Genomic DNA, 23,651 nt, shown 5'->3' on the forward strand with positions numbered 1-23,651 from the left:
AGTCAGGTCTGGACGGCTTGCGTGGTCGAAGGGTAGCTTAGTCTGCCTTGTGTTGGTTCTACCCATTGCGTTCACTGGAGTGTGATGGAGCCCTTCTTGGCAAGGGATGAAACGGTTCGCAGACCTTTTGGAAGCAGGAGCGCTCGGTTGTCAAAGACGTGCCGCAAAATGGCCACCGCCAATCTGTACCTCACAAATTCGTCTTGTTGGCAGGGAAGGGCCCGGCAACTGTCACCAGCGCCTGCGGTAGATTGGGTAGTCGTGTAGTACAACCAGGCGACAGTATGGAGATTGGCTTTGCAGTCTGCGCCCACTCCCCATGCCAGGCCCGGGCTCACCGTGTGCGGGCAGTGATTGCTGGTCCTGCAGAAGTAGGGATAATGGCGCCCCCGCAGCTCCGCACCTCTGGAAGGCAAAATATCCACCCTCCTCTGGGCCAAATATGCGGCAAAACAGAGTGCTCTTGAGGTAACAGGGCCCGCTCCAGCACCCTGGGCTTCAGTATGCACACAGGTTTGGCTCCTTTCCCCCGCACCGGGCTCTCAGCGCCGCAGCCGTCACAGTAAAAGCGGGCAGCTTTCTACCACCCACGCTCCACCAGCAAGCCACTGGGCGCCAGACAAGGCTCCGCGAGGTTCCGGCTCCAGCCCACACAATAGTTCAGCTCAGCTCGGGGGCAGGTTCGTAGGGGCGGCCTTTTGATGGAATAATCCCAGCAGGCACGTGTCACTCTCCCCCTCCGCAATACCTCACCTCAGGCCGCGGGCTTGCTGGAATCTTGGGTATCGCTATGGCCTCCGAGGTCGCAGTTGCGCCGCTGGCCACGTCTCGCGCTGCAGGCGCCTCCGGGCTCGGGCATACGCTCCAGCGTCACGCCGCGGGCTCGCTTAATTCTCGTCGCCGCTTCACAGCTCCAGGCCCCAATCGTAGGATTAGGCGTGGGGACTACGGCTCTCAGCCGCTCGAATCACAGCACTGGTGCAGAGCGCACTTAACCGATGTGACCTCTGGGGATTCCAGCAGCGATTCAGGTGGAATTAAAACGCTAAATTCATCTCAGGATGGGACTAAAGGATATTTATCCGCCCGGCTGGCGAAAGTCTTACTGGTGTGCGGCCATCTTGGTCGCGCGCCACCTAGCGCTCCCCCCCCCCCTCCCCCCCACTATATAAAATCTATAAATGAATTGGAAAGGCCTTCTTTATTCAAAAACCCTGGATTAATGGGAAACCAGATAAGACTGGGTAAAGAATTCCTAGCTGGAATGTAGACATTTGGACAGAGTCTTTAGAACTGTCCAAATCAAAGCTAAGACAATGTACTATCCGCACAGAGTCATATCTCTTTTCTTTCGCAATTTCTGGGGAAGAGCGCTCCTTTCTAGATTCAGACTAGGCACCATCCGTCAACTTCTGTGCAATATCGCAATGAGTCAGTCTGCCTACGCCCATCTAACGAAGAGTCTGCACAATCTCTATTGCAGTTTATGTTCTTCTGTACATTTTATTACCACCTCTCTAAAAGATTATTAATTGCTGCTCTTGAAAATAACGAATTAAGGAGATGTAGATCTGCATTGTGTTTTTCACAATTGTTGTCAGACCAGGATATTCAAATAGACTATGTATTATTCATAAAATATGTGAAGTGCGTTTGTAACGCTATCATGTTTTAAAATCTTTCTTATACATTTATTATACATATGACTTTTATGATTATATTTTTATAAATCGAATAAAGGGTTTATTGATAGACCACATCATATATCACCAAACATTCAAACAAGGCTATCACAGTTATATCCATCTGAAAACCTTTTCAATGAGAGCGGGATTAATAGACTTAGGAGCCTTGACAAAGTCAAGAACAACAACATACTAACATCAAATCCATTTGCGTTTATTACTCAATAATGGGCATAAAAACAAAACCATTATCAGGTGTCAAAACTTAGTCTAAAACCACCCTGGTTGGTAATATCTTCACGTCTAATGTCCAATTTCTCAAAGTTGCCTAAAATCAATCTGGTTTTGCGAAATATCTAACAATGTTATCTAACAGAGATCTGTCACTGGTCACGCCATCCAACAGCTTTCCTTGGTATTGGTCTCACTGAGACTTCAGATTGCACTGCAGAGCCAGCACATGCCACCTGTCAAAGAGGTTACAAGAATGCATGAGGCCAAGAAGCTTTCGAACTGCTCTCACCGAGACACAGGCTGAAACATCAGGATTATAGCTCAAATATTCTGTACTAGTTGTGGTAGAGGAAAGGCCCTGAAAAGCACCATGCCCAAGACACCAACCATGAAATCAAATGTTTGCAGGGACGGCTCCTCTATTTGAGCAGAGGAGCATCACCCCACAAGCCCCAGTGCTGAAGAAAAAGTTTGTTTAGTACGGTTTTATTTTTCAGCGACCCATCCCAAACTGTCAGGACGTGGCGGGGCCATCACTGCTGAGTGGCGGCAGCAGCAGGGAGCTGTGTGCTTTAAAATATGCATGTTTGGCTGGCAGTCCTGGGACGGCCAACCAGACATGCGCATTTTTTAAGTTCTCTGACCCAGCTGTCTTAAGACAACTGGGTTAGAGAAAGTGCAGGCATCCAGTGCTCTTAAGAGAGCTGGGAGAGTCTGCTCTATCCAATCCTGGTGCTGCTTTCATGCTGTGAAAGCAGTGCCAAGATTGGGTAGTGCAGTTTCCAGCATCAGGAGATTGCTGGAATTCACCCGAGGGAGGAAGACGTCACGCTGTGGAGGTAAGTGAATTTTGTTTTGTTTTTTGTGCCCTGCCTCACCACCCTAGGTACAAGCCAGCCGCCACTGACATTTTGGGAAGGAGTCAGAAAAGGACAAGGGTGCCTGCAGTGGAGTTAGGGGGGCCTGGCATGGTTTAAATGCCAACCCTCTGGAGTGGCCTAGAGGGACAAACTGGATGATGAAACTGTCTGGCAGCGGTGTAAAGTCCCAAGGAGTGGCACTATGGATTTACTTTCCTTAAAGTATTCAAGGGCAGAATCAGCCATTTTCCCAAAAAGGAAGGATCCATCAAAAGGCATATCCATATAGGGTGCCTGCACATCTCCACAAAAGCTGGCAGGAAAAGCAAGCTTGCGTCGGGGCAAGCCAAAGGAATAACAGGAAATACAAGGCAACATACAACTTACAATATTAAGTTAAACTAAACGGTGGTAGAATCTGAGCAAGATAGATGAAAAAGGACTAAACAGTGGGCAACAATGCAATACAAAATTATAACAAGCAGACCGCAAACAAAGTGAATGAGGACTAAACAGAGGGGAATAGTACGAATTTAAAACAAAATTGAGCAAAATAATCTAACCAATTTAACAAAATTAAGCCAGAGACAGCAACCCAGCAAGGAGAAGCTGGCACAAAGGCCTCTGGACACCGGTCTTGACTAGTAGGGGAGATCAAGGACTAGACAAAGTGGCCATGAACGTGTCAGTTAGGGCTGGCTTCACTGAATGGACCGGACAACTTTGACCATGAAGAGGACCTGTAGCAACCTCAGGTTGGAGAGGGAGTGGGATCTATGCGAGGTCTGCGACTTTTCAATGTTTGGCGACGTACAGCTTTGCTTCACGGTTACAGGTCACCAAACGGTGCATGGCGTCACATTATTTGCACAACTTAAAGACGAGCCCCCAAGCCTAAACACCAAAGGCACACTTCATGTTGGTCAACTACCTACAGATATGGCGTGGAGCTCGTAGTCTTCTGTGGGGAAAAAGTTTGCTTGCGTGCTAGATTTCAATTTGAAAAAAATTGTTAACTGATGAAAAAAGGAGCAGAGCTCCAGATCAGCGTTCGCAGGCACTGAAGAAAGGAACGGACATCGGCACACAGGTGTGGAGCTCACATGAGGCTCTGCTTTGTCACTTCCGGGGCTGAATGAGGTCAATACAGAACTCCTAAACATATTCTTCCAGCTCTATATAGAGCTAAGTTTTTCTGTGCCACTCAATGTGACAAAGGGCCTTATAACAACGTCCCTGATATCACCCAGTAACCCCTCAGAAAGATCCTGATATAAGGGACATTGATAACTGGGATGAAGTGGCGATAGAAATAACAGGGATAGCATGTGGGAACCCGAGGGTCACCTTGGAAATAAGCAATTACTGGAGAAGTCAGTAATTTGATTTCCAGTTCCTCCCAGTATTTATCCCTCAACTCCCCCTGCTTTCTTGCATCTGTCAGAAACCCTAAATGTATGGCAACTATAGATAAGAGTTTGGGGGTAAAGAAAAGGGTAGCATTAAGGAGTTGTAAGGGACCTTTAGGGTTCGAGAAGGATATAATTAAGAGGTAGTAAGGTTTATTTTTTAAGGTACAGGGATGGGCAAACATAAGTGGTAGTTACAGGGTTTTTAGGGTTCAAGGAAGGGTAGTATTAAGGAGTAGTTTAGGGTTCAGAATGGATGTCGTTAAGGGACATTAGGGGGTTATTGGGCTCAGGGAAGAGGTAGAGTTAACGGGTAGCAAGGGGTTTTAAGAGTTCAGAGAAGGGCAGCATTAAGGGGTAGAAAGTAGTTTGTAAGGTTCAAGGAAGGCTAGTGAGAAGGGTAGCAAGAGCCTTTAGGGTTCAGGGATAGGGACAGTAAGGGGGGGGGCTATACATTTCAAAGGAAGGTAGAGTTATGCAGTACCAAAAGATCTTAAGGGTTTTGGGAAGGTTAGCATTAAGGGGTAGTAAAGGTTTTGAAAGGTCATGGCAGTTAGCTGTATAAGGTAGTAAAGGAGTCCTGGGGTGCAGGGGAAGGTAGCATTATGGGGTAGCAAGGGGTTTTTAGGGTTCCGGGAAGGGTAGCATTAAGGGTAGCACAGGGTTTTCAGGGTAGAATAGCAAATTGTGTAGTAAGGATTTTTTAGGTTTCAGGGATAAGCAGCATTAAGGAGCAGTAAGAGTCTTTAGGGTACAGGGATGAGTTGTATTAAGAGGTAGTAATGTTTCGTAGGTTTCAGAGAAGGGAAGTGTAAGGTATAGTAAGAGGGTTTTAAGGTCAGGGAAGGGTTAAGGGGTTGCAAGTAGTTTATACGGTTCAGGGATGGGTAGCATAAAGGGGCAGTACAAGTTTTAGGATTCAGGGAACAGTAATTAAATATTTCAATATATTAAATCAGTAAAAAAAAAAAATGTTAAATATTACATTTGAGGTTTATTCAATGTAATATTTGTAATGTATTTCAAGTTAAACTTGTTAAATAAACTTTCTGGAGTCAAGGACCTTAAAGTCCCTCCTACTCAAATATTAAAACTAGGAATTAGGAAGAAAAAATATATTTCCCTCAAGGAATACTATGTTAAGATGTCTCAGAAAATGATGGAAAATTAAAAGGGGAGGTGTGTGGGACTACAATACACCAACTCTTTCTTCCAGACTACCCTTCTCCCATCTCTACTGCTGCGAGAGAAAACAAACCCCATAATAATCTCACTTTCTAAGAGACGCATAGCGTTGCAATGGCATGTGTTTGACCTAAAGGTAAAGGTCTGTTTTGTAACACAATAGCTAGACTTCTTAATGAAGAGCTCTGGTTCACGCAACTTGATAAACCAATGATTTTTCTCTTGAATGGGGAGTACTTTATTCTGTCGAAGTACACAACGTCTGGCCAAACAAAGCATGAACTCCTATACAACCAACATGTGGGTGGAGCCAAATACCTTATCTGCAGAACTACTGAAAGCACATTTTTTGGGTGATCACATATGGTCCGGTGACAGCTTCACGGTCAAGCAAGACTTAAAAAGAATAAATCTCCCTTTGAAATTCCAATAGTCCTGGACTGTCTTATGTACATATGTCCCAGTCACGATAGTAATTGAAAACAGACAATACTGTTACTACAATTTGATGTCATCGCTGCGTTGTAACTGAAGAGGCTGACTGATATTCTAGGACTTACAACATCTTTGCTGACACGAACGTGTTTGGGAATTTGGTTAGAAATCCATTTAAAAACAAGGTGTGTAAATGATATCATGGGAAGGAGAGCAAGCGTTTCGAAGCGAAGTCGTATCGCAATAACTATATAGTGAACATAGTACTTGGCAAAATACAGAAATCTGTAGACCGGCATTGTCTATTGGGGTACCTAAAGTTGTATGGTTTTTCACTGTAGGCAACTACCAGTTCTAGGTGTGTTTGGAAGATGGCTTACCAAAAGAGCACAGATTAAGTAGAATGCCTGGACAGGAAGGGAAAGCAGTGACCAACATATGTATGTGGAAAATGAAGGCCTAAAAAAACTGAACGTATGAATGGGAATTTTTAAGCAATATAATTGAATACTAGGCGTTTGTATAGAGGTGTGAGAATTTATAGACAGCTTGGATTATACTTTTAATCTAATGTAGAATATAAACATGAATTGTATTTTATATTGCAATTCTTCATATAGTTTGCTAATATGGCTTAGTTGTTATGAATTCAAAAATAATATAGTAATATAAAGAAAGAAAGAATGTAAATAATCAAAAAATTTATCTACGTTCTCCCACTTGCAGCCATTACTGAGTCAGTGACAATAAATTCACAGTTGATGCTTGGTGAGTGTTCATTTTATCCTTAACCACAGGGAAAGAAGACAATAAGAATACTGTGAGGAGGTGGATGAAAAGGAGCATGCTGGGAGAGTAGGACAGAGTTGGGCAAAGAACAAATTAGGAGCTATTTGGCCAGCATGAAAGAACTACCGCCGAATTGATATATAAACCAGAAGTGTCACTACCAGTTTATTGTGGATGTATTCAGATCAGAGAAGTCCATGAATGGAATGAGTGGGAAAAATCTCGGCAAAACAAATTAGGATGGGACCTTCTAATTTTTGAACAGCAGAAAAATCACCAATTACAAAGACAAATTTCATAACGCATGAGGGCAAAAAAGGACATACACTGGGCGTTTTGGTTATACAGCAGTGTAAGTAACTGGAAATATTCCCAATAGTGGCAAGAGAGACCTTCAGAGAGGAGAACTAGTCTCCCATAAAGCCTTCCAATCCAAAACGTTGTAGACCAATCACTAGCATTCACTATGTGACCACATTGTCAAACAAAAACCAGCAGTACACCAAATTCAATGTTCTGTGGAAGCCTACCACTTCCTTTTGGAATCTTTCTAATTGCGCTCAAGGACAACTTGAGCAAAGTGTTGATCACTGGTGCGTGAGCATGCTTTGCTATTACCATGCAGGGTCAACTTCAGCGCTGGTGACGCCTGGTTGTGACAATCTTTTTGGGGACCCCCACACACCCCTCCTATTCCTCCTCGGGTTCTCTCACTACCACCCTGCAAAAGTGCCCCTCATCTCTCCATTGCCCCTCACTGACATGCATTTTGTTTGTTTTAAAGCACTGGTGAAGGCTGGCTTTACTGATCCACTCAGCTATCCGCATAAAATACACATCTGTTTGTTGCAGGAGGCATATTAAACCTCTGCGCTACTTTGTTACTTTTATTTTTGCAAAATGCTCCTTCTCAAGGTAGTATAAGGTGTAAAACTGCCACTAGACAAAACTCTGATCTTTATCTCTAACAGGAACATTAACCACAAGAGTTATCTCGACATTTTTATAGCTGCCTGAAAGCTCGACGCCCAAAGAAACTGGAGTAGGTGCTTTATATATTCTGTTATTGCTTAAAGCCTGCCCGATTACCATGAGATCAATGGTTTAACATGAACATTGGAATACCATGACAAAGGTGGATGGTGCTATGAGATCAATGGTTTAACATGAACATTGGAATACCATGACAAAGGTGGATGGTGCTACAAATAAGATGTGAATATCTGCTTTCTAGCCCAGCTTAATTGTCCAACCACTGTGGCCAGGTTTTCACACTAATTAAGGATAGTGAACTATACCTATCAGATTCATACTGAAACATGCAAATTAAGTGTCTAGGAACTTTTTTTAAAAATTACAAATCCCGATAGGGAGCCGCCCTATCATGAGGAGTTCTATAGTTCCCTCTAGAAATGACTAAGGCGATGGATTCAATTAAAGCATATCGGTCTCTCTCCAACAGGGCCTTCAATTAGAAAGCATGAGAGATTCTCAACTAATATCAAAAGCTAAGCTATTTCACATGGGTTGTCAGGCGTGCACTGGGGAAATGTGTGAAATCCAAAACTCTCTGTATAACAGTGATCCTTAATTTCCTTCAGATAACTGAAGTCCCTTTAATATTGCCTTTTTAATTAGTTGCCAAATCTTTGGTTCTGATTTCCAGATTCCAAAAGAAAATATTCAGTTACTTTCCTGTCATTAATTCCACCCTCCATTTCCTATATAAGAATTTACAAACTACTTGCAAACACAAATATACCATCTGAACATTATGTAGCACTTAGAAACATGTAGTTTTATCCAGTACCCACTTAACATAAACAAAGGGGTAGCACTGCATTAAATGTAAAGTGCCTAAAATAAATTTGAAATGTAGAGAACTAGAGAAAAAAGATCAACCCCTCACAATCTAGGGTGGATTCTCCAGAGAAGATTCAAGAAAAGCTTTGTTCAATGCAAATCTATGAGAAAGAAAAATAAACAAAATAAAAATATTAAAAAAACTTTAAGATGCTGCAACACCCATGCAAAGCTGGCCTTGGTCAATGATCTAATACAGCAGAATAGAATGGGGATGTATGTAAGCTACTGTTAGTTTTCAATTATTCTGTCATGCTTCATGCCACTGACAGTTTTCGTATGTGATTGTGCCCTCTAAGCCTTATCATTTTTTTCTAATGTTATTTGGTCACTGCAACTAAATTCAGGGGGCAAAAAAACTATTAAAGTTTTACATTCTCTCCCACTCCTTAAGCTTCAACTTACTGAATAAGATAGAACCTCTTCAAAGTAACTATTAGCTGGGACTGAATCCAGCGATTAATACAGGGAAGCCTATTGGCTCCACGCATAGAAGGCTCCTGATATATTGAAGTTCACATTAGATAACTTAAATTCCAGAAGTTTAAATTAACCTGTCTTCGGCTAGGAGAGTCGATGGCCGTTCCAAAATTCAAAATGAGATATACATACATACCACATCCATATTTGCCAAAATTAGAACCCGAGGTGCAATTACACATTCTAAAGATTGGTTTCCTCTACTGTGCCTAATTAGATGGATGCAGGTGATAAATCACTTCTCAACAAGGAGATATATATATATTTTTACCAGGATGGCGGGAATGATTTATTAAAGTGCAGGTGATCCACACTCGAGTTTGCTGTGTGTCTTTCCAAAGATGGCTCGTGAACAAGGATACTTCCGAAACGCGTAGAGCCTACAATTTTAAAGCAGAATCTTTTAGTGGCTGCAGCACTCACATGAGAGACAAACTTTTGGGTGGACATTCTCATTGGGTCAACCTTTTGTAAGTGGATGTATGCGGTGAAGCCTAAGCCGCGAGGATGTTCCGCCGCTTATCAGCGGACCGGCAACGTCAGGGGTTCCAGACGTAATGTTCAAGGACAAAAGATGCCTGTTGCGAGTGCTTGAGATGGACAGCGCCTTTTGTTTAGCTGCTTGTGCCCACTGTGGATTAATGGCAAGTAAATGAGGCACATAGCGAAACCCACATGGGATGTATTAGGGTTTGGACACTGCAAATACCAGGATGCCGAGAGGCATAGAGACACGCCCATTGGGGCGGGAATGATTTATTAAAGCGCAGGTGATCCACACTCGAGTTTGCTGTGTGTCTTTCCAAAGATGGCTCGTGAACAAGGATACTTCCGAAACGCGTAGAGCCTACAATTTTAAAGCAGAAACTTTTAGCAGCTGCAGCACTCACATGACAGACGACCTTTGGGGTGGACATTCTCATTGGGGCGGACATTCTCATTGGGGCAACCTTTTGTAAGTGGATATATATATATATCATCTATCTCAAGAGGAATTGGCGTCCAAATTAAGATTTTTAGGAAAATCTTGAGAAATTATTTAAAACTGACTGGTTCAACCAGATGTGAATGCTTTAACCAGTGCTGTTCAGTATAATATTAATTTTCGTTAATTTAGCTGTCCTTACACTTCTGGATGCTCAACAGTTAGTGTGTTCAAGATCGTTGGCGTCTATGTAGGTTCATTATTCAAAATGCAGCTACTTGCCAGTTAGTTTCAAGCGCGCGCTGTTGGCAGCGGACTGGCAGGCTTTATTCTCTGGAAATAAAGTATACTTCAACTTACAACTATTCTGTCCTTTGGTCATCCTTGTGCCATATTGCGGCAGCTTATTAACCCGTTTTATTGTTCAGAAGAGGTTCCCTAAAATAAAATGAATACCATGGTCTTATTTTCTCACGTTTAACATCCAAACCAAACTTCTACCAATGAGAAAAGTACTTTTCTCATATCAATCTCTGCTGCAATTGAAGAGACAGTGAGATGTGTTGTGGGTTGATGCAGTAAAAGAATTGGCCTTTTTTATCCTCCAGTGGAAATTCTCAGTTTTGATACACCCACTTCCCTTCTAATTTACAACTCAGCTACGAGTGTTGATTTTGTGAAAACCTACAGAAGCAGTCTACTGGAATAGCTGACTCCCCAGTTTTACTGACTAGGCTTAAAGGACACCTATAAAAATGCCCATTGGGTTTTAAGTGCATAGAGGGCATTTTGTTTGGCTCAGAAAAATGTGCTTGCTTGTAGGTAGCTCAGAATCACTTGTCTTTCCTCACAGACCAAAAACAAGACTCCAGAAGTGTGAATCCTAAAAACTAAACCAGACTGCAAAATCCACACAAACCCTTGTAATAGAAAAAACATCTCCAGCATCTTCAGAACCTCAAGACTACCCCCTAGAACTCCAATTCCTCGACTGGCACTGGGGGGGGGGGGGGGGGGGGGGCAGCAACACTGCAGGGGATAGGTGCATTAGACATTTCCTCTGTGTTCATTTCCAGAAAATGATGAAACATTGGCAAATCAATAATAATAATAATTGTGATTTCTTTTTGTGAAAGATATACAAGGGCAGCATAAAGGAAACACCCTTTCAATAACCAACATCTTGGACATGCATCTCCTTCCGGAGCGGAAGGCTTCCCTCACGAGATTGCTAGTCAACCACCAGGGAACGTTGTTAATGTTAATGTTAGTGGTATTTGTAGAGCACAACTGTTACCCAAAGGTGTCCTGGCACTGTGTGAAGGCCTGCTCTGGGCTGGAGGAGTGTGAGAGTTTAAAAAAAAAGTTAATTGGAGAACAGACATGTTTTTAATGCTTTCCTGAAGACCATGAGATTGGACATTTTTCTCATGGATAGTGGAAGAGAATTCCAGGATTTAGCCGCATTAACAATGAAGCTTCTGCCGCCCCAGTTGGCTTTTTTTACCCTAGGTACCCTCACTAGTTTTGTGTCCGAAGAGCGCAGTGTGTACCAGCAGACGTTGTTTTGGGAATTCAGGTCCGGTTCCCTGTAGAGCCTTAAAAATCAGACAGAGACTTAAATTGAATCAGTTTCCTGACTGGCAACCAGTGGAGCTTTTTTATTTTGGCTGAGATAGATTCGTACTTTGATGTGTCAGTAAGCAGCCTGGCCGCTGCATTCTGCAAAATCTGTAGTTTATTCACCGATACTTTGTGGATCATGAGATAGAGGCTGTTGCAGGAGTCCAATCTGGACATTATAAGTGCAATGACCACTGTTTGTTGTGCGTCTTTTGAAAGAAGTGGCATAACCTTTTTTTGCAAGATTTCAGGATATATGATGTTGATGATGTAACTGTGTTGACCTGGTCCCTAAAACTTAATTTATCATCTATCCAAACTCCAAGATTTTTCGCCTTCCTAATGGGAGTTGGTAGGGGACCCATATATTCAGGCCAGCATTTAGGAGTCCAGAAAGTAGGGTTCTTGCCAAACAACACTACCTCCGTTTTCCCAGAGTTAAGTTTCAGGCAGTTTTTGGTCATCCAACTCCCTACGGCTTGCATGCAGTCCCGCAACCTTGACGTCGTTTCCTGAACATCGTCTTGTAGTAAAGTCACCACAAGTTGGGTATCATCCGCATAGGAGGTCTGGGTGAACCCGAAGGACTCAGAGGTACTAGTGAAGATACGCAAATATTAAAAAAAGTGTTGGACTCAAAGATGACCCCTGCGGCACCCCACAGGGCAAGGAGAACGATTCGGCTTCAAATTCACCGAAGGCCACTGTTTGCATTCTGTCAGCTAGAAACGATTTAATGAGCTTCCAGGCATTACCCCTGACTCCTATCTCATCCAATCGGTCCATCAACAAGATCTGATGGAACGTGTTGGACCTGTCCGCAGCATTCAACATGATCAACATGGCCTTCCCCTCTTGGTCCAGAAAGGTCCAGATCTCTTCTGTGGATTTCAGGAGCACCGTTTCTGTACTGGGGCCCGCTCTAAACCCGTATTGAGTTGGGTCAAGGGCTTGGGAATCCAGCAGAAATGTATGGAGTTGGATATTCATAATTCTTTCTATTATTTTTGCCGGGAGTGGTAGTCTAGATATTGGTCTAAAATTGTTTGGATGATTATTGTCCAGGTTGGGTTTCTTCAGAAGGGGCAGGATTGATGCATGTTTCCAGTCTTTTGGAAAGTATCCTTCCAAGTATATTGTATTAATGATTGGAGTCAGTGTCCGAGAAACTGTCTCTGCTGCCATATTTACTATAGTACATGGACAGGGATCATAAGGAGAGCCAGACTTCACTTTCACCAGTAGATTATAGGTGTCTGACTGTTAAGGGGGCAAAGTTATTTAGTTGTGATGCATCGAGAAGCGATTTCATCTGGTCTTTAGCCAGATCGGGATCAATTTTGGGAGAGCAGACTGATAAGGTGGAAAAAATACAATTGACTTATCGAAAAAGAATTTAGCAATTTTATTACACAGCTCTTGGGTTGCTAAGATATTTTGTACGTGGGGGTGTGCTAAGGAGTTTACTATTTTGAAAAGTTTCTTAGACGAGTTGTTGGCCGAGTTGATTTTTTTTTTTTTAAATAGTTTTGTTTTGCGCCTTTCAGCAACTGTTTGTAGTGTGTCAGTCCAGCTTTGTATTTCTTTTTGTCCTCTTCTTTGTATCCCTTCCTCCAGTTTCTTTCCTGGAGTTTGCAGGCCAACTTTTGGTCCCGCAATTCTTTGGAATATCAAGGGGAGGAAGGTTATTGTCTAGTATGGCTAAGGCGTTTTATAGGTGCCAGCTCATTCCCTGCCGCTTTCAACCATCTAGTGTATGATCTGGTTGCCTCATCCAGATTGCTAGGTGTTGGGGTAGTAGTAGTAGTAGTAGTAGAGGTTAGTAATGTGTTCAGTTCCTCTGCTTCTATTTTATTCCAAGCTCTATTATCTGAACATTTTGTTGATGATTTTTGAGCCGTACGGTCTGGCAGAGTGAGCTCAAATATGACTGATGAGTGGTCGGACCAGACTAAAGGAAAGATGCTCTTAAAGGAAAGCTGCCTATTGTTAAAAATGCTGTCAAGCGTATGACCGGCCTGATGGGTTGCACCAATCACCTTTTGCTCTAGGTTGCCACCCTTCATCAGATCAAGCAGACTAAAAGTATCCGGATCCAAGGGCAATTCAAAGAGAATAGTAAAAATCTCCTAGGATGGTATAGGAGTTTGTGCTAATTCCCCTTTCTAGTATGATGCTTGCATTTATTACAAATCGTCCTCTTGGGCCAGGTGGTCTATAAATAAGGGCGCCTCTAAATGTATAATGGTGAGAGAGTTTGAGACAAAATTCAAATGCTTCACATTCCTCAATGTCTAATGGATTGAAGGACTCTGTAATGGATTTGTGGTAAATTACCACTAGCCCTCCCAATTTCTTCTTTTGTCTATTTAGCGTGTAACAGAGATAGTCTGGGGGTGTGGCTTTTACTAAGTCGGGTCCGGACACCCCTGTCCATGATTCAGTGATGAACACTACGTAAAATCTTTCATCTTCAATGAGAGAGGCAATTTCAAGGCTATGTTTTACCAAGGACCTTGCGTTGAAGAGGGTGCATTTCAGGACACAGGGGGTGTCCATTTTAATTGGTAGCTGTTTGGGACTTGGGTTTGCTATTGGTAGAAACAGAAACTGTGGTATCTTAGTGTTACACCCCGTACAGGTCATTTGAGCCTGAGGTTGTACAGCATCTGGGTGAACCTCACAACAGTTTAGAGTGGAAGTAGTTAAATTAAGCTTTCTCAATTCACTGCTGGAGTACTGTATGTATTTAACCATACCTGAGGTAATTTTTGGAGGGGGGCTGGCGCTGAGCGCGAAACGAGCGCGGACGGGCGCAGACAGGCTTGCCTTTGGTGTGCCAATGGCGCGTCTGCTACGCGCTAGCGCCAGCGTCTGTTTTAAGTAATATGAAGGACGTGAGAACTAGTCCACTGACCTTGCTACCCCCAAAAAAGCTGCCCCAGTATCGGAAGTTCCGCGATCAACCTGCGGTAGACTTCTTGCCTGAGAACAGAGTGAGTGCAAATTGCGCAAAGTTTAAAACATTTAAAATTTGTTTAAAAAATGCTACAGCAAAGAAGTATGCAAAGAGAACACTTAGGAGCGATTGCAGTGAAGGTCTCTCCTGGCACAAGTCTCAGGAGGAATTCACGACGCCCGCTCGCGCCAGCGTCTGTGTTAAGTAATGTCAGGGACGTGAAAACTAGTCCGCTAACCTTGCAACCCCCAAAATGGCTGCCCCAGCATCGGAAGTCCCACAATCAACCTGCGGTAGACTTCTTGCCTGACAACAGAGTGAGTGCAAAGTGCGCAAAGTTTAAAACATTTAAAATTTGTTTTAAAAAATACAGCAGCAAAGAAGTATGCAAAGATAACACTTAGGAGCGATTGCAGTGAAGGTCTCTCCCGGCTCAAGCCTCAGGAGGACTTCACGGGCTTGAGCAGCAGTTGGCAACTCCAGCCAATTACCAGACAACAGTAGTTAATGAGGACTTTGAGGTAAAGTCGTCACTGTCAGAGAGATAGTGGGTCATAACCAGCAACCTTCATGTTCTTTCATTAACTCTCCTCTCAGCAATTATCAGTAGAACAGAATGATACATAGATGTTAAATTAAATAAATAATAAACTCTGTACTCAGAAACTTATGGGGGGAAATAGGCAACATGCATGCATATTCAAATAGCTATGTATTTCTTGTTTTGAATTTTAAACATGTGGGCCTACACTTGGGAATTGATTAGGTTTTATATTTCTATCCATCCCATGATGGACTCCTAAATGTTACAAAAAAAGATTCAGTTAAAGAAAACATAGAACTCGCTATAGCTAAACAGAACTCTATAGGCAGGGATCAGTCGCAGCGGTATTTGGGGTCTCAACTGTTAAGATTTGTAATCTATTGTAGTAAATAGAGGCTAGATCAGATTCTCTAGTGGGCTAGAACATTTAAATTTTACAATATACCATATTCCACAATGATGTCCACTAAGATGTACAACACAACAGTAGTGTAGTGGCTTGATACATGATGGACAATTAATTTCCCAAAATATCCCAGTCGCACATCTGTCCATTATTATTTTCCGTATTCACCATCTCTAGGAGGAACGTTTGTAGACTGTCGCATAAGATTAGGAGGTAGGTATCATGAAACTGGTTGCTTTAAAGAATAATTTTGATTATAATTATAACATATGGTTGGTGTTGTAATATCAACAGTAAGAATCATGTTTGGGATACTAACTTGTTCTGGGTATGTAGGAGGCAAACACCCAGGGTTAGGCGAAGCAAAGGAATTCCGCAAGTGCTTGGTGGAAAACTGTAAAATTAAAATTCTAATTCAGTTAATTTATTCTGCTGTTATCAGGTTTAACAATAGTAGATAACTATAATTGATTTACAAATGAATAAAAGGCAACTGGGATTAAGTCAATTTTAACTGAACATTTAACATAGAAAAATGTGCAAAAGTGATGTCTTTACATAAGCTCGTATGTCCTTCCCGCTCAGTGCTAAATAATTTCTTAATTTCTAGTCAAGTACTATCAAAATGTATAGAAGAGTGCAGATTAGAAATACAGGTTTATTTATTTAGTTACAAAAATGAACACTATAAGAAGAACAATACCTTTATTAGGATAATACTAGTATGCCCGACCTGAAAGCGAGCATTAGAAATATTTGAATCAAGAGTCTGCATTGAAAGGATTCACACCACAGTACAGAGGAACTAACTGAGGTTATAACTAGTTTTCACACTAACACCACATAAGGCACAGTACAGATCAATAACCTCAAAGTTCAGGACACAAACACGTTCAGCATTTCTGCACTGTGTTACAAGGTACACCTTTCCACCGAAAAGAAGAATCTTTCTGGTGTGTAGTTTTACAGACTAAGTGGTCCACTCTGTTCACAAACTTGCCATAGTGGCACCCCATTTCTCAATAGAGTCAGCTCAACAGGTGCTAAACTGTTAACTAACAAGCCAGCAACTTTAAAGCTGATTGATGAAGAACTATAAAGAGTGGGTAAGCCAATATACTAGTGACATTTTAATTCAAGTCAACAAAATTGTGTTACTTGTATCATTCTCATAGAAAAGTCAGCCTATTTTAAAATAACTATACCTATTCCAAAGGTTATAACACTATAAAAACACATACAATTCAAATATATCCATTAACAGTGAAGGGCTTACACAATATTGTACTAATTTCACTTGTTTAAACAGCCCAATAGTAAAATTCCTGCAATAATACATCCTCATGCTTTGCTTGGGAATGGGAACCTTCAGTGGTCCTCCTCAGTCCCTAAATAAATGGTAAAAATATTCTACTTTCATTTCAAGTAAAATAAAAAAGATTTTCTCAAAGTCAGAATTCTAATCCACCTTTTCAGAAATATTATTCATACCTTGTCATTTGAATCCAAAACATATGTGCTATGCCTCCACTTTGTCACAACTAATGGGTCTTGTAATTTTCTATCCAGACTCCTACTTTTAATTATTTCTCTTGGCTGTTGCAACGTGTTGTACTAAAGAGAGATAAAAAGTTCATTAAAAGAGGGAAAAGTAAACAAGAAATTATTGCAAATTTACCAAGATAAAACAAAAATGTATTAAACCCACAACGCTATTGTTTTCATAACACTGATCACAAAACATTTACACTGAAAATAAACATTCAAATGTATGTGCATTAAAATAAAAAAATGTGTTAATAGTAAGTGCCGACAGGTTGTAATGTCAGCAAATGTATGTATCAAGGCAATGCAAGAAAACAAGGACTTCAAAAGAAACACATTCTTTGACTAGATTACCAAGAAATCGTTTCCTCAATGCTGTACTACTGAAGCTTTACACAGCACTGAAAGAGTGTACACGCTATGCATATGTAATCAAATGATTTAGCAAGAACACAATCAAGAGGTATGAGCTACATATAAAATACCAGAACCAAGAAACATGTATAATATATATATCAGCCATTTGTGATCTACTCTGCAGCAGCAGCAAGCTCCTGAACTACACACATAAGGCCTTCTTCAAATTGTGTTCTTCTCTAAATTCTACTGCTCACTACATTTGCTCTACATTTGATTTTCTTATCCCTATTCCTTCCTGAGGCGATCTCAATCCAGCTCTTCCATCATACCCCGTCAATTCATTCACCAATTCATCACCTTGTCTACAGGTCAAATGATTCTTAATACATTTTAGATCTCTTTCCAAACATTCTCTAGATATTTGCTATTTTATTACTACTCATCAAACTAACACCTTTTCAGTCTAAAGCATGGCACAATAGCTCTGATCTGACCTAGCATCGATCGTCACTTCAAACCGGATGACGGACTAGCCATCATTTACAATTCAATTTTCTCCTGCAAATTTATTAACAGCCCTGTGTGTTTTTCATGGGGAAATACTTCGGTTCACTGTTAAATTCAGCCTTATCTTGTCCCTTTCCAGTGCTCTTATTTATTGTCCTCCAGGCTCTATGGCAAATTTTAGCACTTCTATAAATGATTTCTTATCACCCTTCAGCTTAAAAGTGGACAACTTCACTACACGTGGCAATCTCAATAATCATATAGATAAAACTCTGTTCCAAGACACTGTATTCCGTACAGCTGCCCTGCAGGCCTTGGGTCTCTTGCAGATCATTTCATCCCTTGCACATCTTGAAGGGCATATTCTTTACCCTGTTTTTAAACAAAATTATCTCACTTATGTCATCTTAACCATCTCTACTCACCTGGTCTCATTTTATTGCAGTTCCTCTTTCTTTTTTTTCCTGTTTGCTGCCCCTATTCCCACCCTCTGTACTCACAAACATCGGGAAAAAGGGAACCCAATCTAACTTATTCTCTGCTTTTCGTACAGAGACTATGAAAAAGGATGATGTTCTGCAGCCATCAATATGGTTTCTCACTCGGTGCTAATTTCCAAATTCCATCATTTAGGGTTCGGTCATTCAACTCTTAAATAGTTCTACTCCCTATCAGCCAGGACCCAATCTGTATCTTTTTCCTCCTTTATAGTTGTCGGTAAAACCATTACCTATGGAGTCCCACAAAACTCCTCTCTTGGCTCTACTCTGTTTAACATTGACCTCACTCCAGAAGCTTCCCTTGTCCATTCCTTTGGATTTTAAATGTTCTCCTAAACTGAAACTCAAATAGCTATCTCCATCTTTGATTATATTTCTGCTGTCCAAGAAAGAATCAATGGATGTATGTCAAAGGTAGCCAAGTGGATGGAACAAAATTACTTCAAACTAAACTGTGATAAAACAGATGTCATTTAGACATTACCAATCCTGTGGTGCCAACAATGAGGGTAGGCAGTTGCATGGACACTATGGGGAAAAGATTAGTAGCCTTCACTCCAATGTCAAGCAAGATTTTGAACACCAGTCTTGGAATGGGTGTCATCCAAAAAGAGTGAAGGGCTCAGCTAGTCAGATATTCATGATTTGTTTACTCTTGCCATATGAGCGACTGGTTAAAAAAAAACTGTATGAAGTTTTGATATATAGCGTGTCTCAGTAGCGGAAGAATCCGTTTACAGGATGTGGAATAAAATTAATGAGCATGCCATATCGGAGTGTGTTTCGTAGCACTTCTCAGCCTGTATAGATGCCTTGTCAAGCATTTAAGCGTCTCAACATAGTGCTTTGTTCCTGTAAAATATTGAAAGAACACACATTTCTTTTGCAGCTTTCAGCCTTAGGCATGTGTTCCAAGCGTGTTAATATTAAAACATTCCCACTGGGAGCAAACTGCTTAATATCTGAAATAGGTGCAGGATGCTTCATAAAATCAGTTTGCACATGTCTACTTCTACCACTCTTTTGAAGTCTTCTCAAAGGGCAAAATTATCTTCATGGTCACGGATTTAAAAAAAGGGACTGCATCATATGAGGCTGTGCACTTTTTTTCTGCTCAGGTATGCATCCTTACCAGTTCTCTTCTGTACCAAAGAACTAACCTTTCTGCTTTTGAGCAGTCGATGTGCAAAAGTTTGGCAAGAGGGTGCTGGTAGCAGGAGAGAGGATACCCACTTTAAGTAACACTCACTATGAAGGTAACTTGATTCTACTTCTACATCCTAGCCCTCACCATTTCTCAAAATGTGGGTAGACTTCACAACAAACAGAATACAAATGGAGATGTAGAAGACCACATCAAGCAGTTTAGGAGTAAGCAATACATTTCTCAGATCCACAGGACCAAACTATGCATCATTTCAGAAGAAAAACGCAAGAGCAAATTATCTGCAGAATGTAACCAGAGTAGCCTTGTATACCTTTCCGAGAGGCACATGTAACACAATTAAGCAGTCTTGGTACAGGTGGAGTGTTCTCAGTCACAGAACAGTGATTCCATTTGATGCAAATTATAGAAGTGCAAGATAAATTGCCCACTCTATCTAGAAATGATCCCATGAAAAGGCCAAGTGGCGCCCTGCCTCCAAAAGTCTGAAGAATGTAAAGCTGAGGCTCTATCTAGAGGCAAGCACTGAGTGACGGATGGCTCAAATGTGTAGTATACAGCCAAGAATGGAAGTGGGTGCAGCACAAATTACAAGAGTAAGATCCTTGTTGAGGTGAAATGGCAATGAAGGTGGGAAATGTCCGCCATATCAAACAGCCAGATGAAACCAACCACATCCTTTAAAATAGCAAAGGGCTCGAAGGTGACTAACAACAGAATCTAAGGATAACTGCCACTGATTATAGGAGTTTAGGAGCTCAGACAGTTTGTGTGTTACTCTGGTCTGGACCAAAAACAAATACTAACTAAACACAGGATGCCTGATTGTCAAAAAGGTGAAGTAAGCCAGTTGGATACTGTTTGCGACAGACACAAAATGTGACATTCCTTGTAATAGGCTCAAAAGCAGTATTCCTTATTTTTATTAATTTTCTTTTGTAGCTGAATAGTTTCCTTTTCAGGACACAGACTCTTACCCAACTGGGTGGATTGCCTCATCATCCGGTCATTCTTCATGTTGGCTAAGGAGTGCAATATCCAAAGGGCTCCATAAAACGATCATTTTGGATATCTTTTCTGTGATCACAAGACACCAGCAATTCTGGAGTCTTAGGATCATTTTAGATCAGTAAGAATAATAATGGCACATGTAAAGCGCATGGCTACTTCTAACGAAGTGTCCCAGCGCTAGGAGGATGATTACAAAAGAAGAGTTGCAAACAGACTAGAAAAGTTTAACTGGGTCCAAAAAGCCATGCTTTCAATGTTTTTCTACAAATCATGGGGGGCTAACTGAAGTTCCGAAGTTAATGAGTTCCAGATTTTATGAGTCAGTTGAGTAAAAGAAAAACCACCAATTCTGACTTTTAAAATCTAGGAACGGAGGCCAGTTTGGCAGAAGTCGACCTAAGATTTCTAGCTGGAGCATAGGGTATCACTATAGATTGTAAGTAGGCAGGACCTTGGCAGGAAAGAGCCTTGTAGCAATAAATTTCACTGGCTGCTGTTTCAACAGCAGCCAGTGCAATTTCTTGAATGTGGCACTAATAGAGACCCGTCTCCGAGCTGCATCATTCTGCATCTGCTGGAGCCTATTCAATCATGATTGGGTAACACCCAGGTAAAGAACACTGCAGTAGTCCAATCTGGATATAACCAGAGCCTGGACTATGGTTTTCTGGGCGGAATCAGGAAGGAGGTGAAGAATTTCTTCAAAGATCTTAACATCCCAAAACACTTTACTGTAAGGGCATTGATCTGGGTATCAAAGGAAAGATTATCAAACCAGATGTCCAGGTTCTCACCGAGCTGACCACAGAAATGGTTTTTGTGACACTTGAAAAGTGTGTCCCTGCAGAAATGAAATCAACCAATGCAGCACTTTGCCACTAATGCCACTGTTCGACCCACTTTGACCAAAATATTGTGGGATACGGAATCAAACGCAGCACTGAGGTCGAGCATAAGTATGGCTGCAGTATTGCCTTCATACAGAACCCACCCTGCAGATTCAAAGGCAAGCAGCAAGGCTGACTTAGTGCTATAAGAAGGCTATGATTGAGTTCTATGTAGGAGCTTATTATCCTTCAGAAAGTTGTCTATAGATGTGCTCTTCTATTAGCTTACCAAAAAACAAAAAAAAAAGACAACTGTAGTATGGGCCGACAATTTTTAGGCTTTGATGGATCCAATAGAGCTATTTTTTTTTTCTTTTTAAAACAAGGGAACCACCATGGCGTGTTTTCTTTGTTGGGGAGTGTAGGAGAGTAGGGTCTGCAATCCTGTTGATTTCTCCTGGGGAGGGGTAAGTGGCCCAAAGAAAGTTGTGGTTAGTTCAGACCTCCCCGTAGAATGTGTGTTGGGCAATGATTTGGAAACGTCACAATGGTCAGAAGTGGAGCAGAGGACTCACATGGAAATGTTAGGCTTGCCAGCACATGTCCTTGCTGTGACCAGGTCACAGGCCAAAAGATGCCCCACTGAACAGGTGCTGGATCCTGGAAGAACGGACCAGACACCATCCAAGAAAAGGAGCAGTAAGGGTAAGGCCTCGCCTTCCCCCTTGCCCCAGGTCGTGGATCAAGTCTCTGAGGAGGCTGACCTTAAAGAACTGAGGGAAACTGAGCCAAAAGATCTTGAACCTGGTCAGGTTGAGTTTCTGGGCTCAGGGGGACCCTCTAGGGAAGACCTGGGGAAGGCACAGTTAGACTGCCCCTCACTTGAACCCCTCATACAGCAAGCTGCTGCTGAGGCTGCAGGGAACGCCACAGGTACCCACAAAGTGTACTGGGACGATGGACTCCTGTACTCCGAGGCAAGAGACCCCAAGCCTGGCGCGACCAGGAGGCTGGTCGTCCCCTTGTCTCTGAGAGGTTTCCTTCTTACCTTGGCCGACGAGATTCCCCTTGCAGGTCACTTAGGCCAGAATAAGACTTGGGACAGAATTGTTCCACACTTTCACTGGCCCCACATGTCCGAAGGAGTTTTGTCGCTCCTGTGTCACTTGCCAAGCCAGTGGTAAGTCAGGTGGCACGACAAAGGCCCCCCTCATACCACTGCCGGTGGTGGGGGTACCCTTTGAACGAGTGGGGATCGACATTGTCGGACCAATGGAACCCCAGACAGCATCAGGGCACAAGTTTATACTGGTGGTGGTGGATCACGCCACCAGGTATCCTGAAGCTATTCCCCTTAGGACCACTACAGCACCTGTTGTGGCACGAGCCCTAGTTGGAGTGTTCTCCAGAGTGGGCTTCCCTAAGGAGGTTGTCTCTGACAGAGGTACAAACTTCATGTCGGGATATCTGACTGCCATGTGGAAGGAGTGTGGTGTCAACTACAAGTTCACCACACCCTATCACCCACAATTGCAATGGCCTTGTTGAGACATTCAACAGGACCCTGAAAGGGATGATTCATGGACTAGCTGAAAAGCTTCGGCGGAGATGGGATGTCCTGATACCCTGCCTCTTGTTCGCCTACAGAGAGGTCCCGCAGAAGGGGGTTGGCTACAGCCCTTTTGAGCTTCTGTTCGGACATCCTGTAAGGGGACCCCTTTGTTTGGTAAAGGAAGGATGGGAGAGACCTCTCAAAAAGCCGGCATCAAACATTGTGGACTATGTGCTCGGTCTCCGCTCGCGGATGGCTGAGTACATGGAAAAGGCATCTAAAAACCTTGAGGCGAGCCAAGAATTACAAAAAGCTTGGCACGACCAAAAGGCTGTCCTGACTGTGTATCAGCCGGGACAGAAGGTGTGGGTGCTGGAGCCAGTGGCCCCAGCAGCACTCAAAGACAAATGGTCTGGGCCCCACACGATCATTGAGCAAAAGGGAGAGGTCACCTACTTGGTGGACCTGGGAACTCCCCGGAGCCCCCACAGGGTGCTCCATGTAAACAGGCTCAAAGCATATGTCGACAGGGAGGGCATGGGCTTGCTCATGGCCACAGATGAGGGACAGGAGGAGGAGAGTGACCCTCTCCCGGACCTGCTCTCTCAGAACCCTGACGATGGGTCAATAGATGGTGTTGTCTTTTGTGGCAGCCTCTCTGGACATCAACAAAAGGATTGTAAACAGGTTCTTCAATCCTTCCGACATATGTTCTCTCTGACACCCAGTCAGACCAATTGGTGTACCCATGAGGTCGACACTGGGGACAGTCTGCCCGTAAAGAGTA

General features: G+C 42.5%; 1 protein-coding gene across 10 annotated transcripts in view; it reads right to left on the reverse strand.

Annotated features, from left to right (window-relative positions):
* ARHGAP12 (Rho GTPase activating protein 12) overlaps window positions 1–23,651 on the reverse strand; it is a 432,157-nt gene that overhangs the window by 190,580 nt on the left and 217,926 nt on the right. For 6 of the 10 annotated variants that reach the window (XM_085631846.1, XM_085631843.1, XM_085631841.1 and 3 more), the window contains 2 exons: window positions 16,889–17,011; window positions 15,717–15,791 (listed from right to left, as the gene is read on the reverse strand). In XM_085631846.1, the coding sequence (XP_085487972.1) occupies window positions 15,717–15,791; window positions 16,889–17,011 (198 nt within the window). The remainder of the gene's footprint in view (window positions 1–15,716; window positions 15,792–16,888; window positions 17,012–23,651) is intronic. The other 4 variants (XM_085631848.1, XM_085631845.1, XM_085631844.1 and 1 more) reach the window with 1 other exon arrangement.

This window comes from Triturus cristatus, chromosome 10, assembly GCF_964204655.1.
Source record: "Triturus cristatus chromosome 10, aTriCri1.1, whole genome shotgun sequence".
NCBI lineage: Eukaryota > Metazoa > Chordata > Amphibia > Caudata > Salamandridae > Triturus > Triturus cristatus.